This window comes from Orycteropus afer, unplaced genomic scaffold (assembly GCF_000298275.1).
Source record: "Orycteropus afer afer isolate SDZICR_OR568_19922 unplaced genomic scaffold, OryAfe1.0 scaffold00119, whole genome shotgun sequence".
NCBI classification, from domain to species: Eukaryota; Metazoa; Chordata; class Mammalia; order Tubulidentata; family Orycteropodidae; genus Orycteropus; species Orycteropus afer.
This window is the reverse complement of record NW_006921706.1, coordinates 1,017,001-1,031,485: the sequence shown is the minus strand read 5'-3', so window position 1 is coordinate 1,031,485 and position 14,485 is coordinate 1,017,001. Positions and strand designations below refer to the sequence as shown.

Below are 14,485 nucleotides of genomic sequence, written 5' to 3'. Positions count from 1 at the left end.
AAGTTCAAAGCGCCAGGCTCTAGGGGCTGGGTGAAAGCCCCTCAGCCTCGGGCTTCAGCTCTGCCTCCAGCTCCTGGCCCACTGAAGCTAGAGGCTTTTTTTCACTCAGACAGCTATTGGTTGCTGAGACTGACAATCCCAAGGTTGACAAGTAACAAGGCACAGTCCTGATATTACCTAATCACACAGCAGGCCATTAATTCAAGTCCATTTAATCCCAAGGTTGGCAGAGCATGGCAGGCTGCTGCACAATGACACAATTACATGCAGGGTTCAAGGTGCCATAAGCTAGAGACCATTCCCAAAGCTGCTTCTTATATATGGGAAGCAGACCACATACCCAAAGTAGCTACTCAGCTGCTTGTGGTAGATCCCACCATGGAGCTGATTTCCAGTCTCATCATGGGGACTAACTACCACCAGCTGCCCAGCTACTCAACCAGGCCCAGCCAAGTTGACACACAAACACAACCACCACAATAATGTTGGCTTTCTGTAAATCAGGCCACTCTGGCTGTCCATTGAGATTCTGATAGCACTCCCACCCTCAATGATCAATGAAATCCTGACAGCATATGAATAGTAAATTGTATAAATCAATTTAGAAATAAGCGTTTTTGTTTCTGAGTTTTGTCAGTAAAAAGGCAGTCACTGCTCATATTTGGTGGAGTAGCTTTCCACTCGCAGTTTGGTGCTACCTGATTCTTTAATCTTCTGCCTGAATAAACCTCATCTAATAGATTAATTTTATTGTTGACTCAGTTTCTTTGGACAGAGGTATGGAATGGTGACCATGAATTGGTAACTTCACAATCACTATCAAGTGATTCTTATTACTAGCTAGATTCAAGAAACCACAGAGCCCTTAGTGTCTCAGCAATTTTTTTTCATGATGCCCAGGTCAAAGGAAATATAAAAAAATTCCATTTATTAAATACAAGCAAAACATAACACACTCACTGCCATCAAGTCAATTCCAACTCATAGTGACCTCCTCTGAGTTACTGAGGCAGTAAATCTTTACAGTTCTGCAGAGCAGCTAGTGGGTTTGAACCGCCAAACTTTTGGTCAGCAGACAAATGCCTCAGGCACTGTGCCACCAGAGCCAAACAACTTAGCAGTTGTAATTGTCAACATGGTCCAACAGATATCACTCTGTTTCCCTCAAAAGTTAAAATATCCCATAGGGCTTCTATGAGTTCTCAGAGGCATCTCAGTTTACCTCAGCACACACTTTGGAAGCTACAGGGAGAAAATATTTTCCTGGCACAGCATCTAAATAAAATGTCTGAATGGGGCTTCCATAGGAAAATTATGCAGTAAAGTGGACATGTATTCCAAAAACTTCTTTAAATCATTTGTTGCAGCTTTTGTATGGCTGTTATTGCTCTAGAGTAGGAGTAGGAAAATGCTATATCAGTAAAGAGCTGAAGAATAATTATTTTAGGATTTGTGAGCCACATATGGTCTCTGCTGCATATTCTTTTATTATTTCCTTTTATATAACCCTTTATACATGTAAAAACCATTCTGGGATTGGGCTGACCCCTGTTCCAGTTAAAAACCTAGGGTATAACATTAAAGAGCAATTCAGTGAAAATGATTCTGCAAGATCAGAGGCTCTCAGTATCTTCATATCTGATTGTTTATGTTCCTGGAAAGACTATTCAGAGTTGAACATGTATGGGAAGGGTCTATTTGATCTCAAAGGTATTGTAAACAAAGGGTTGTTTGTCCCGGAATTTTCTTGCTCTAAGGCCTTGCTTTACAGAGAAGTGGCAAATTTTCCCAGTTTAAGAAGTTCTGTTAAGTTTTCAAGAAATGGCAACCAGTCATTGAATTAAGTCCATTATCATTTACTCGCTGATTACTATGAATGCTAAAAAGATTCCATGATTTAACTAGTAAGGCAAGACTTGATGTTGTTGTTAGGGGCCACTGAGTGAATTTCAACTCACAGCGACCGCACTTGAGAACAGAACTGCTCCATAGAGTTTTCTAGGCTGTAATCTTCATGGGAGCAGACTGCCACTAAACCAAAAAAAGCCCAAACTCACTGCCGTGGAGTTGATTCTGATGCATAGATCCCCTTTGGGTTTCTGAGGTGGAAGTAGATTGCCTGGTCTTCCTTCTGCAGAGTGGCTGATGGGTTTGAACCACCAACCTTCTGGTTAGCTGTCAAATGCCTACACCACCAGAGCTCCAGCAGAACCACTGGGTGGGTTCAAACCACCAATCTCTTGGCTAGCAGCTTAGTGCTGAAACATTGCACCACCAGGGATCTTAAACCAATACCAGTTGTGGATTCTGACTCATAGTGACCTCATATGCGTTAGTGTATGTGTTAGAGTAGTACTGTTCTCTACAGAGTTTTCAACCGCTAATTTTTTGGAAGTTGATTTTTGGAAGTGGATGCCTTTCTTCTGAGACATTTCTTGGTGGACCAGAATCTCCAAGCTTTCAGTTAGTAGCAGAGAACTTACCCATTTGCACTACCTAGGGAAATGTGGAGGAGGAGCTCTGGTAGCATAGTGGCTAAGGCACTTGACTGCTAACCAGAAGGCTGGCGGTTCAAACCCACCAGCCACTCCTCGGAAGGAAGGTTGGGCAATCCTACTTCCGTAGTGATACTGCCTCGGAAACCCAAGGAGGGGTCGCTATGAGTCGGGTCCGACTCGACGGCACATAACAACAACAACAACAACAGGGAAATGTGGTAATATCACTGCAAACTGTGGTCTTAAGAAGAATCAGGAAATTTCTAAGGGACATTCCAATCTATACTTAAAAAAAAAGAACACAAAAAGTATTCAACCCCTGGTGGCATAGTGCCTAAGGAATTTGACTGCTAACCAGAGGGCTGGGGGTTCAAACCCACCAGCCACTCCTCGGAAGGAAGACTGGGCAATCTACTTCCGTAGAGACTGACTCAGAAACCCAAGGAGGAGTCCCTATGAGTCGGAATCGACTGGACCTCAGTGAGGTGTTAACTTTATTTTATTTTTTTGTAACCTCTCCAAAATGATGTACCATATTGGAGTCTTCCAAATTACAATCTCTTACAGCCTCCACCAAAAAGATGTTTGCTCATTGAAGCTTTCTCAGAAAGTCAAGTCAGTACCTCTGTTCTATGTTGTTCTATGTTATAAGCAGTTAGCAATTATCACTGATCAGATTTTGTAATTACATTTATTCATGTGGCAATTTGGTTACTTTCATTTTTCTCCTAGGAGATTCTATCATTCCATAAAAGCAGAGACATTCTTTGTTTTGCTCATCATTCTATCTTCAAGCACACAGAATTGTACCTATTAGTTCAATAAATATTTGTGAATGAGTGGACACAATTACATTTAGAATCAGAATCATCCAATAGTATTTTTCAATGTCACAATTACAATTACATTTGGAATTAGATTCAACCAATAAAAACCAGGCCCCACTGCCATCTAGTCCATTCCAACTTATAGTGACCATATAAAACCAAAACCAAACTCACTGCCATGGAGTGGGATCTGACTGATAGCCACCTCTCCTTGGGTTTCCCAGTCAATCTCTCTAGGGAAGTAGATGGCCCAATCTTCCTTCCAAGGAATGGCTGGTGGGTTTGAACCGTCAGCATTTTGGTTAGCAGTCAAATGCCTTAGGCACTACACCACTGCCCCATAGGGTTTCTAAGGCTGTACATGTTATGGAAGCAGACTGCCTCATTTTTCTCCAGTGGTGCAGCTGGTGGGTTCTAACTGTCAATGTTTTGGTTAGCAGCCAAATGCTTTAACCACTACAACACCAAAGCTCCTTGATCATCCAATAGTAAGTCATGACCAGTAGACTTACATTTTAGTTCTAGAACCATGATTAATTTTCCCTGAGTCACTAGAAACAACTATCATAAAACTGGGACATTTCTACCTATCGGCACATCACGGATATGTTGCTAGAATCACGTGGGAGACAGAAGGTTAATTTCGCTTTGCTAAAGGAAGGTGCCTTAGAGACACCTGTCCGACCCAGGCCGTTCAGAGGAGCCATGGAGGCAAGTCCACGTCACCACGTTATATAAGTGGCCCGCCCGTCCGGTGTCCGCTGGAATCCCTGACCCTGCGTCACACAGCCGCCGCCCTGAGGGCGTCTAACAGTGCCTTGAACAGAAACGCTGCAGGGTGGGGCCTGCCCGAGGCTAGCTGCCAGAAACAGAAAGCAGCGGCTACTGCAACTGCTAGCAAGGCTGAGGCCGGAAGCCCCACCCGACGTCGCCGGCCACCACCTCCAGGTCGGTTCGAACGTGACCTTGTTTTGGCGTTGCTAGGAGACCCAGCTCCCGCGCGACCCCCACTGGCGGGCGCGGGGGTGACGCGCGCGAAGGGGGAGGGTCCGCGGCAGGCGAGGGGAGCGACTGGCGAGCACCGTTAGGGTGGCCTGGCGCGCGGCGCCCGTTTGGCGCTCCTGGAAGCGGGCGTCTAGTCCTCTGCCACCGCACTGGCTTCACTGGTGCCCGAGGGTACACAACAGCGCGCGTCGTAAGTGGCTGGGAGCGACGTTTGTTCTGGAAGATGTAAAGACGGTTAATCAGGTGAGTCTCAGCGGGGCGAGCAGCTGTGGGTGGCCACGCCTTGCCGTGGGAGCCATGCCGAGCCGGTGCCTCGGAATGAGGGGAAGGGGTCGGGTTGTGGAAAGGGTGGACCTGCCTTGGAGGGTGCTACAGACCGCATCTTTCATTCCTGAGAAGCCGCGCGTCCGCAGCTAGCGCCCTCCGGCCAGCGGACAAAGAGTTAACACGCCAGCAGTGACCGTGGGCCCCGGATGTGAGAGCCGCGGCGCGGCGTCCGTCGCCGCGTTGCAGGTGCGCCCTGGAGGGCGGACTGGCGGCGACCTGGGCCGTGGGGCTTCCTCCCTGGGACCCTTGTTTTCTAACTTGAGGGCAACAGGTGGTGCCTGTGGACCGCGAGAGAACCCGACTCTGCCGCTATGGGAGCGACAGTTAAGCTCACCAATTAGGGCTCCAGGGCGGGAGTTGTGTGGCCACCCTGGGGCAGGTGACCAATGGGATTTGGGATTATGGGTGGGCTGGGAAGAGGGGGCGTGGTCTAAATCTCAGGCCAAGGTTTCTAGTGTGACAATTGCCAGAGCTGTCTGAAGAGCTAAAGCCGAGTGGACATGTGTTGCTTTCCACCCGCATAGTAACGCCTGTTTGCCAATGCATTCTCATTTGGACACAGACTCCAATTCAGGAGGTGAGAGCGTTGTTACGTTTTTGGTTCTCAGGATGGAGTAATAATGACCTTGGTTATGCTTTGATCATGTGGAATTAGATCCCCAAGATAGGATCGTTTGTAGAGTTTTCTGCCAAAAGAGGTACTTCTGTGGTAACCGCGACTTCGACTAGATGCTGGTGACTAGGTTATCTCCGGAGTCAGGTCTTTAAGGTTTGGGGCCCCCAAAGACTATGAAAACTATGTGTTACTGTAGTTTCAGTGAGTATTACAGAATTTCAGTCACAATTATTTCATCGTTTGTCTTCGATTGCCTGCGTGTCATATCTGCTCTGGTTTGTTTACTAAATCAAGTTTTAGTCGTTAAGTTCCTCGTGTTGTTTATTTTAACAAAAATTGAGAAAAACCGTTGTAGTACATTGTTTCACAAAAATAATCATTCCCCTCCTCCCCCTTCCTCCAGCAGTCTTGTAGCTGGATCACCTAGGAAGAGAAGTTCAAAATCCTTACGAAGAAAGCGTTTCAACTTGGGATACTTATTTGCAGCTGGAAATGGGGAATGGACTGTCAGACCAGACTTCTATCCTGTCCAGCTTGCCTTCATTTCAGTCCTTCCACATTGTTATTCTAGGTTTGGACTGTGCTGGAAAGACTACCGTATTATACAGGCTGCAATTCAATGAATTTGTAAATACTGTACCTACCAAAGGATTTAACACTGAGAAAATAAAGGTAACTTTGGGAAATTCTAAAACAGTCACTTTTCACTTCTGGGATGTTGGTGGTCAGGAGAAATTAAGGCCCCTATGGAAATCATATACCAGATGCACGGATGGCATTGTATTTGTTGTGGACTCTGTTGATGTTGAAAGGATGGAAGAAGCCAAAACTGAACTTCATAAAATAACTAGGATATCAGAAAATCAAGGAGTTCCAGTACTTATAGTTGCTAACAAACAAGACCTAAGGAATTCATTGTCTCTCTCAGAAATCGAGAAATTGTTAGCTGTGGGTGAACTGAGCTCATCAACTCCTTGGCATTTGCAGCCTACCTGTGCAATCATAGGAGATGGACTAAAGGAAGGACTTGAGAAACTACATGATATGATAATTAAAAGAAGAAAAATGTTGCGACAACAGAAAAAGAAAAGATGAATACCAATACTCCTGTAACTGTGTGGAGTAGGTTTTCTCTGGCCAGATTTTGACAAATGGAAGAGAGTCTACAGCCTGGATTGCCTGCCTGCCCTCCTGGGTGCCGTTAAAGCTTTGTTTTGTTGAACAATCAGATGCCTAACTCTGTTGCCTTGTGGAAGATGAGTAAAAGCAGTGCTTCTTAAAGTGGTCTCTTTACTCCCTACCCCCAAGTCTTTTGGTACTACCATTTTTGGAAGCCAAGCAAGGATAGTAAATTGACCAGGAAACAGTTGTGGAAATTTGACCTGAAGTTAGTGAAATAAAACTTTGAAGAGTGTCTACCTAGTGTTGTGCTTATATCTTTTTTGGGGCATCCTTTGTAAGGAATTTGCATACAAGGCTTTGTAAATTTGAATGGAATGTTAAGATAGATTTATATATATATACACACACACACACACACACACACAGTTACATGGTTTACTAGTCTAGTCAGCCCTTTTTTTTTATGTAAGGCACAAGGAGGAGGCATTTGCTTTTTTAAGCTTTGGCCAAATGATTTTTTATCATTTTCTGGAATCAAATAATTTAATGCTATGTCTTAATTCTAGACAATGTTTAAGTTGGTTTAAGCTTAAAATAATCAAAATAAGGTATTGGGGGCATATTCAAGTGCATGGATTAGTTTTCCTGACAAAGCATGTTTTGGTGTGTAGTCTTTTACTTTTTAGAAATAACTATGCATCTTTTACACGGTCACCTTTTTTGAAGTTTAGGTATGTTGTAGAAATAGTTCACTGACAGAAGTGCTTTCACTTGAATAACCTAAAATTATTTACTTGACTTTCTTATATAGTAAATTTGGGCATGTAGATGCATATGCTTGGATACATGTATGGATTTATGAAGAAAGCAATTAATTGATCAATTCAATCAGAAGGATGACATTGTGATACGTTGTCTCCAAAATATTTAGAAATATTTGTTCTATTAATATTTGCTGGCTGAACACAGATGTGGTTATTCATATCATATTTTTGTAGTGTTTTGGAAGGAGCAAAAGCTTTATAAATGACACCTAACGCACTGTGGACTGAAAATGTAAAAACTGTCCTCTATGTGCTCTGAGCTTTAGTATTTTGTTTACAAACTGAACAGTGTTACGGGGGCAGTCCAGACCTGTTTGTAAGGAAAGGAGTGATTGAGTACTACAGATCAGAACTTCAGTTATAGAAAAAGAAGGGAAAATAGCAAAGCTCTGTTTACGAGAATTTGCTGGTGCTGTTTACATTGTAATAAATTATTATAATAAGGAAACACCTTTACAGATTCCTTATATATAGGCAAAAACTTCCACTGTATGCCATGTGACATTCAATGTAAGTCCATGTATTAACAAATCAGCATAATTTCTATATGTGAAGCCAACAGCTGTTTGTTCTGAAGATAACCCGAGGGAGGGGCCCACTTTGGTAGCAGGGTTTTGGTTTCTAGTTTTGTTTTTTTTTTTAGTGGCAGCTGAGTTTTTAGAAACTTGATTCTTGTTACAAACAAAATGAAGTAGCTTCCTGTGGAACTTTCATATGTTAAATGTACCTGTATTAGTGACAGTCACTTAGATTGTTTATATTTCTAGAAATGTGGATAACCTTACTACCAATAAACTCTACTTGAGGCACTAGGAGAACAGTGTTTGACTTTGAGTTTCAATGTATTTCCACTTCTGCTTAAGCTTTTAATTAGATGTGTAAAAACAACTTTGACAGCTGAGTTACATAAGTTCTATAGAGTTGGGTCTGTTCGGGTGTGACAGAGGCACTGAAAGCTATTTTCTGAGAGAACATTTTTTTTCAAAACCCTTCACTGATACTGGCCAAATGTGTATACGATCATTGTGTATATAATCATTGTGTATACTCAAAACATGACTAGATTTTTGATGGGTTAAAGCTTGCTGGGGGGGGAAAATATATATATATATATATATATATATATATATATATATATATATATATTTGAATCAATTTAGATTATCAGCCTGTCAAGGAGCTCTGGTGTTGTTGTGGATAAGGCACCTGACTGCTAACCGCAAGGTCAGCGGTTCAAAACCACCAGCTGCTCTGCGGAAGGAAGAGGAGGCAATCTACTTCTGTAAAAATTTACAGCCTTGGAAACCCAATGGGAGATGCTATGAGTTGGAAACGATTCGATGGCAGTGAGTTTGGTTTGGTTTGGTTTAGGCTTTCCATATACTTCCTGTATAAAATAGTGTTGTTTTAACTATCTCTTGATAATTTAAGGGTATTGACCCTTATTTTCTAGCCTAAGAATTTGATAATCAAATATATGGTATCTAAATTTTTTCATATTTAGTGAACAAAAAGAAAACAACATGAATACTATTAGTTTTTATTTCTAAAATACATTTTCAACTATGTAAGATTTTTCAGTTTGCTAAATTCACATTTCTCATCACCTATTATAGCTGTAAGATAGTAGGATATGAGGGAGTCTCAAGATAAATCTTGAATAGGCAATGCTCTTGTACCTAATTTTTTGTTGTTTAAAATATACTGTTTTTCCAAAAGCGTATTTCTGAAATACTTTTTTATATTTGAAGTTACTTGGTTTAATACCAAATATTAACTTTAACTTCAAATTGCTATCAAAGAACAAAGCTAAAAAAATGATACTTGATATTTAAAAAGATTTGATGGAAAGTTAAATATCCAGAGTTGTTCTAAAATGGATTATACCATTTAGGAAAAAAAAAAGTTGCATACTTTAAGTATCCAGCATAGGTTCATTAAGAATTAATCATAATAAAATGAACTTAAATCTTTGTTTAAGTTACTAGTATAAATGTATGTATGTATATATGTATGTATATGTAGAGATAATTATCTTGATGAGTGACAGCTTATGAATGGAGGGAACGGCATAAACTTAGAATATTTTTGTTCATACAAGGCATTTGATGCTAGAAATCTTTTCATTACAATATTCATGTTAACTTTGAAGGCGGTCTTTGGTAGTGGGATGTTTCAAGGTTCTATTCAATACAACATTGTCAACAGTAATATAAACTATAAGTGTTTTCATCAATGATAAGAAAGATATAAAATATGTAACTTTAGATGATGGAAAACTCAGCATTTAGCTGATACAACTTGAAGTCTTGAGTATACTGTTATCTGAGATAATAATTTTAAGTTTAACCCAATTAAGTTTAGCAGAACATTAAATGTTTAAAAGAACCAACTAAGAAAAGAAGGGTGACCAGATTTAGTTGCAAATCATATGGCAGTGATAGGTGAATAAAGCTTAATGTGGAACAATAGTATGCCAAATTAATAATCATTAAGTTAATATAAAAATATATGACAATAAGAGATAATATTCTTAATAAGCTATTGCTGGAGTATGTATCGAATTCTGTTCATGTGAGTTAGAAATGTAGGAATACCTATTTTACTCCTGATAAAATTAAAACTTTCAAGAATTTTGAGAGGATTGATGAAATAATGTGTATAAATTAGCACTAGGTATATGATAAGTTGGGAGCTTTGGTAGCATAGTGCCTAAGACACTTGACTGCTAACCAGGAGGCTGGCAGTTCAAACCCAACAGCCACTCCTTGGAAGGAAGGTTGGGCAATCTACTTCTGTAGTGATACTGCCTCAGAAACCCAAGGAGGGGTCACTATGAGTTGGGTCTGACTTGACAGTACGTAACAATAACAACAACATATGATAAGTCAATAAATGATACTGTTAACATGTATGAATCAGTATGTTTTGAGGAGCAGTATGGTATTGTTGTTAATGGTATGTAAACTCAAGTGAATCCTGGACCACTTAACTAGTTTCATCCTGGACAACTTATTTAATTACTCTCAGCCTTAGTTTCTTCACTTGTGATCTGAGGATTATATCTATAAATCCATAAAACTGATTTAAAGATTAAAACAAAGTATGATTTCTAACAGAGTGCCTGACACATAGTAAGCATTCAGTCAATAGTTGTTAATGTGTTAATAGCTAGGATATTTTCTGACAAATATATTTAAAGAAAAAACATTGGTGAGGAATATTACAGGAAAAGCTCTTGATTTGTTTTTCTTAGCATTTATGTAGCACAGCATGAAATGAGAGCTTAGTGGAACTTGGGAAAGACTGTTGCTAGCTGCCATTGAGCAGTCCCCTCATTGAGCAGCCCCTGACTCAGTTACCCCATGCACAATGGTACTATTGTACTGTTGTGATCTATAGAGTTATCATTGTCTGATTTTTGGAAGTAAATCACCAGACCTTTCTTCTTAGTATGTTTGGTCTGGAAGCTCCACTGAAACCCGTTAGCATCATAGTAGCACACAGTCTCCACTGATAGGCGGGTGATGACAAGAACTGCAGTGGCAGAAGTCGAACCCAGGTCTCCTACATGGAAGGTGTGAATTTTACCACTGACCGAATGCCCCGACTCCAATGGATTAGTTATATTAAGCAAGATTGTTTATAAACAAGTTTCAGTTGAAAATCCTGGGTTATTAATCAAAATAAACCCATTCCTTCTTTCTTGGGCCTTCTCTTACCTAGCTTTGTAATAAGGAAGAAATGAAAGAATGCCAAAACAGAAGTACTACATAGAGTCTTGTGCCCTACTGTTTCCCTTCCTGCTTGAAGACTAAATCAGGGAATGCAGATTAACCATTTGCAGTTGAGTCAATTCCAACTCATAGCAAGCCCACGTGATTCAGAGTAGACCTGTTTTCCATAGGGTTTTCAATGGCTAATTTTTGGGAAATAGATCACTAAGCCTTTTTTCTGAGTCAACTCTGGGTTCACTTGAATCCTCAACCTTTTGGGTAGCAGCTGAACATATTAGGTAATACTAAATTATCAATTCTAAATTATTGAAACTGGTATAGGTTAATTAACTGTCTTTCTCAAAAGGTGGTTCCTGGACCAAAAGCATCAGTGTTACTTAGGAACTTGTTAGAAATGCAAATACTCAGGCCCCAGGCCTAAGAAACAGAAACTCAGGGGATGTGTCCAGGAATCTGTATTCTCAAAAACTGCACTAAATAAAGGGTACAGCAGACAGATTCCAGCTTCATCACTAACTCTGTGTTGAGGATCAGCATGAATCCAATTCTCGAAGTGTGGAAATGGATCCAGTCCTTACCTTCCTTCTCCATTCCTGTTGCCAGCTACTCAAAAAGGTGTACTGTTTCTGTGACCCCAGCCACTGAGAGCTGGATCATAGCTCACAAGTTAAATGGACATCATTTTCAGATCAGCTGCCCATGCAGCATTTCTTGGACCTTAGCGACCCAGACCTGAGCCAGAGATCATGTTAGGATACCTTCTTTCAAACTGCCAAATAGGTAGATGCCAGCTACTGATGACTTTCACTGTCCCTGTGGGTTCATTAGTCTACAAAATTGGAACAACTCACAATATGTAGAGTATATTTAAAGAGCTCTGGTGGCACAGTGGTTAAGCACTCAGCTGCTAACCCAAAGATTGATGGGTTCAAACCTACCAGGTACTCCATGGGAGAAAAATGTGACAGTCTACTTCTGAAAAGATTTGTAGCCTTGGAAAACTGTATGGGGAAGTTCCACTCTGCCCTGTAGGGTTGCTATGAGTTGGAATTGATTCCATGGTAATTTTTTTTTTTTTTTCCAGTATACTATACTTATGGCTACAAATTTACTACAACAAAAAGGATATAAATGAAGAGGCATATAAGATGAAATCTGGAAGGCGTTCAAACCCTGGTGTTTCCATGTTCCCAAAAAGGGACATTGTGCCTTTCTTCTGCATGGTCACTGTGGTAGTTCAGTTTGTACGTCAACTTGGCTGGGCTTGGTTGAGTGGCTGGGCAGCTGGTGGTAGTTATTCCTCATGATGAGATTGGCAATCAACTCCACGGTAGGATCTACCACAAGCAGCTGGGTAGCTGCCTTTGGGATGTGGTCTGCTTCCTATATATAAGGAGAAGACTTGGGGATAGTCTCTAGCTTATGGCATGCTTGGACCCTGCATGTAGCCGTGTCGTTGTTTGGCAGCCTGCCATGCTCTGCTGACGTTGGGACTACAATGGACTTAAGTTAATGGTCTGCCGTGTGGTTTGGTACCATTGGGACTGTGCCATTTTATTTGTTGACCTTGGGCTTGTTAGCCTCAGCGGCTAGTAGCTTTGAGTGAAGAGATGCCTCTAGCTTCAGTGGCCTGGGAGCAAGAGGCAGAGCTAAAGCCCAAGGTTGAGGGGCTTTCACACAGCCCCTAGAGCCTGGTACTTTGAACTTGGACTTAAAGCCTCCAAATTTTAAGAATTAATTCCTGTTTGTTCAAGTCATCACATTTGTGGTATATTCCTGTCAGAGTGGCACTAGGTAACCAGAATAGTCACCAACCAGGAAGCTCATCTGAGCCTTAGGGTTCAGGGCTCTTATCAGCCTAACCATGAGGCCATAATAGATTATGGTGTGCCTCCTGAGCTTAGCGTCAGGCCCCAGGTTGTCCTCTGCTCGCTCTCATTAGCCTCAAGTGTTGGTCTAGCTGAAGAGAACCAAGAACAAAGGCCAAATTATTTCCTTCAAGGTGATTCCACACCTCACAAAAGCTCTCCAGGCAATTCTGATGTGCAGTAAAGTTTACTGTATTAACAGAAAATTTATTATGCTTAAAAAAATTAGTTTAAGATTTTTTATATATATATATAATTCTAATACTATAAAATTCAGACCTTTTTTAAAAAAGTGCTTCTTCAGAAGCACAATGTTTACTTTATAGCAGGCTTTCAGTAAAACCAAGGAGCTCTTGGTTTTACTGAAAGTTGGTGCTGTGGGTAAAGAATTGGGCTGCTAACCAAAAGGTGGGCATTTGGAACCCACCAGCTGCTCTGTGGAGAAGGATGAGGCAGTCTGCTTCTGTAAAGATTTACAGCCTTGGAAACCCTACAGGTCACTTTTACTTTGTCCTGTTGGGTCACTGTGAATTGGAATATACTCCATGGCAGTGGATTAGGTTTCCAGTAAAGCCTTACTGAATTAAATAATTGATGCCAACACAGTCGCTATCATCAAATTGTCACAGTCTTACAAATTTATTTTCTAAACATACATGCATAAATATACTTAAACACAAAAGAAGGAAGTTTTGCTTGTGGACTGTGCTAAATAACCTAAGATACTAGCTTTCTATGAATGGTTGGTTGAAGAGAGATGTTGAAATTGATTCATTATAAATGTAATCTTAACTTTTTATTATGAAAATTTCAAACTTATATGAAAGTAGAATAGCATAATCAACACTCAGGTATCTGTCATTTAATAACTATTAACTCATTACCAATCTGGTTTCTCCTATACTTCCTCTACTTCCTTCCTGGCCACCTTCCCTTTCTCCTCACCCATGGATTATTTTAAAGTAAGTCCAAGAAATTACATTTTATTTATAAATATTTTGGTATAGTTTTTTAAAATCCTCCGGGTGTGACCCATGAGATTTGTTCTGAGTTTCATAATGACGGTATAGATTTAAATATATGTGATATGTTTTAATTCCTTATAGTTCATTATCCCCACTTCCACTTAAGTTGTTCCATCTTTAGAGAAGTGAGTCCTTTTATATAACCCAAGCAATCTTTAATTTCTGGTATGAGAAAAAATTTCTACCTGGTCTTACAGATTTCCTATCCCAGATGTGTCAGTTTTCTAGGAGCCTGGGTTCCTTTCAATGGCAAATGGTACAGTCCATAATTTGGACTGCTGGATCTTGGCCTTTTCAGTTGATGGAGCTAGGATTTTTTTTTTTTTCTTTTTAGAGGATTGGGTATATCATTAAATCATACTGATACTTCCAATTCTAAGTTTTGCATTCAGAATGGTAGGGGTTTTACTTAACTTCAGTAATATTACTTATAATCTCCTTTTACCTATGTAAAAAATTCTAGTTATTAGTGACACACAGTTATTCATTTGCTTTATTTCACCCTAATATCACTGTTGTCTCAAAATAATACAAAACTACTACCAACTATCTTTACTGAAAAGTGCTTTAGGAAGAGTTGTGGTTCCTTTTGCCTTTAGAGTGCGTCTCCCTAGGGATACACAGTCAATTCTTATA

General features: G+C 40.4%; 1 protein-coding gene across 1 annotated transcript; it reads left to right on the top strand.

Moving 5' to 3' along the window:
- Positions 1–5,684: 5,684 nt before the first annotated feature.
- Positions 5,685–6,368, top strand: ARL4A (ADP ribosylation factor like GTPase 4A). The gene has a single exon (XM_007944062.2). It carries the CDS (start codon positions 5,766–5,768, stop codon positions 6,366–6,368), a length of 603 nt encoding a protein of 200 aa, XP_007942253.1. The 5' UTR covers positions 5,685–5,765.
- The last annotated feature ends 8,117 nt before the right edge of the window (positions 6,369–14,485 follow it).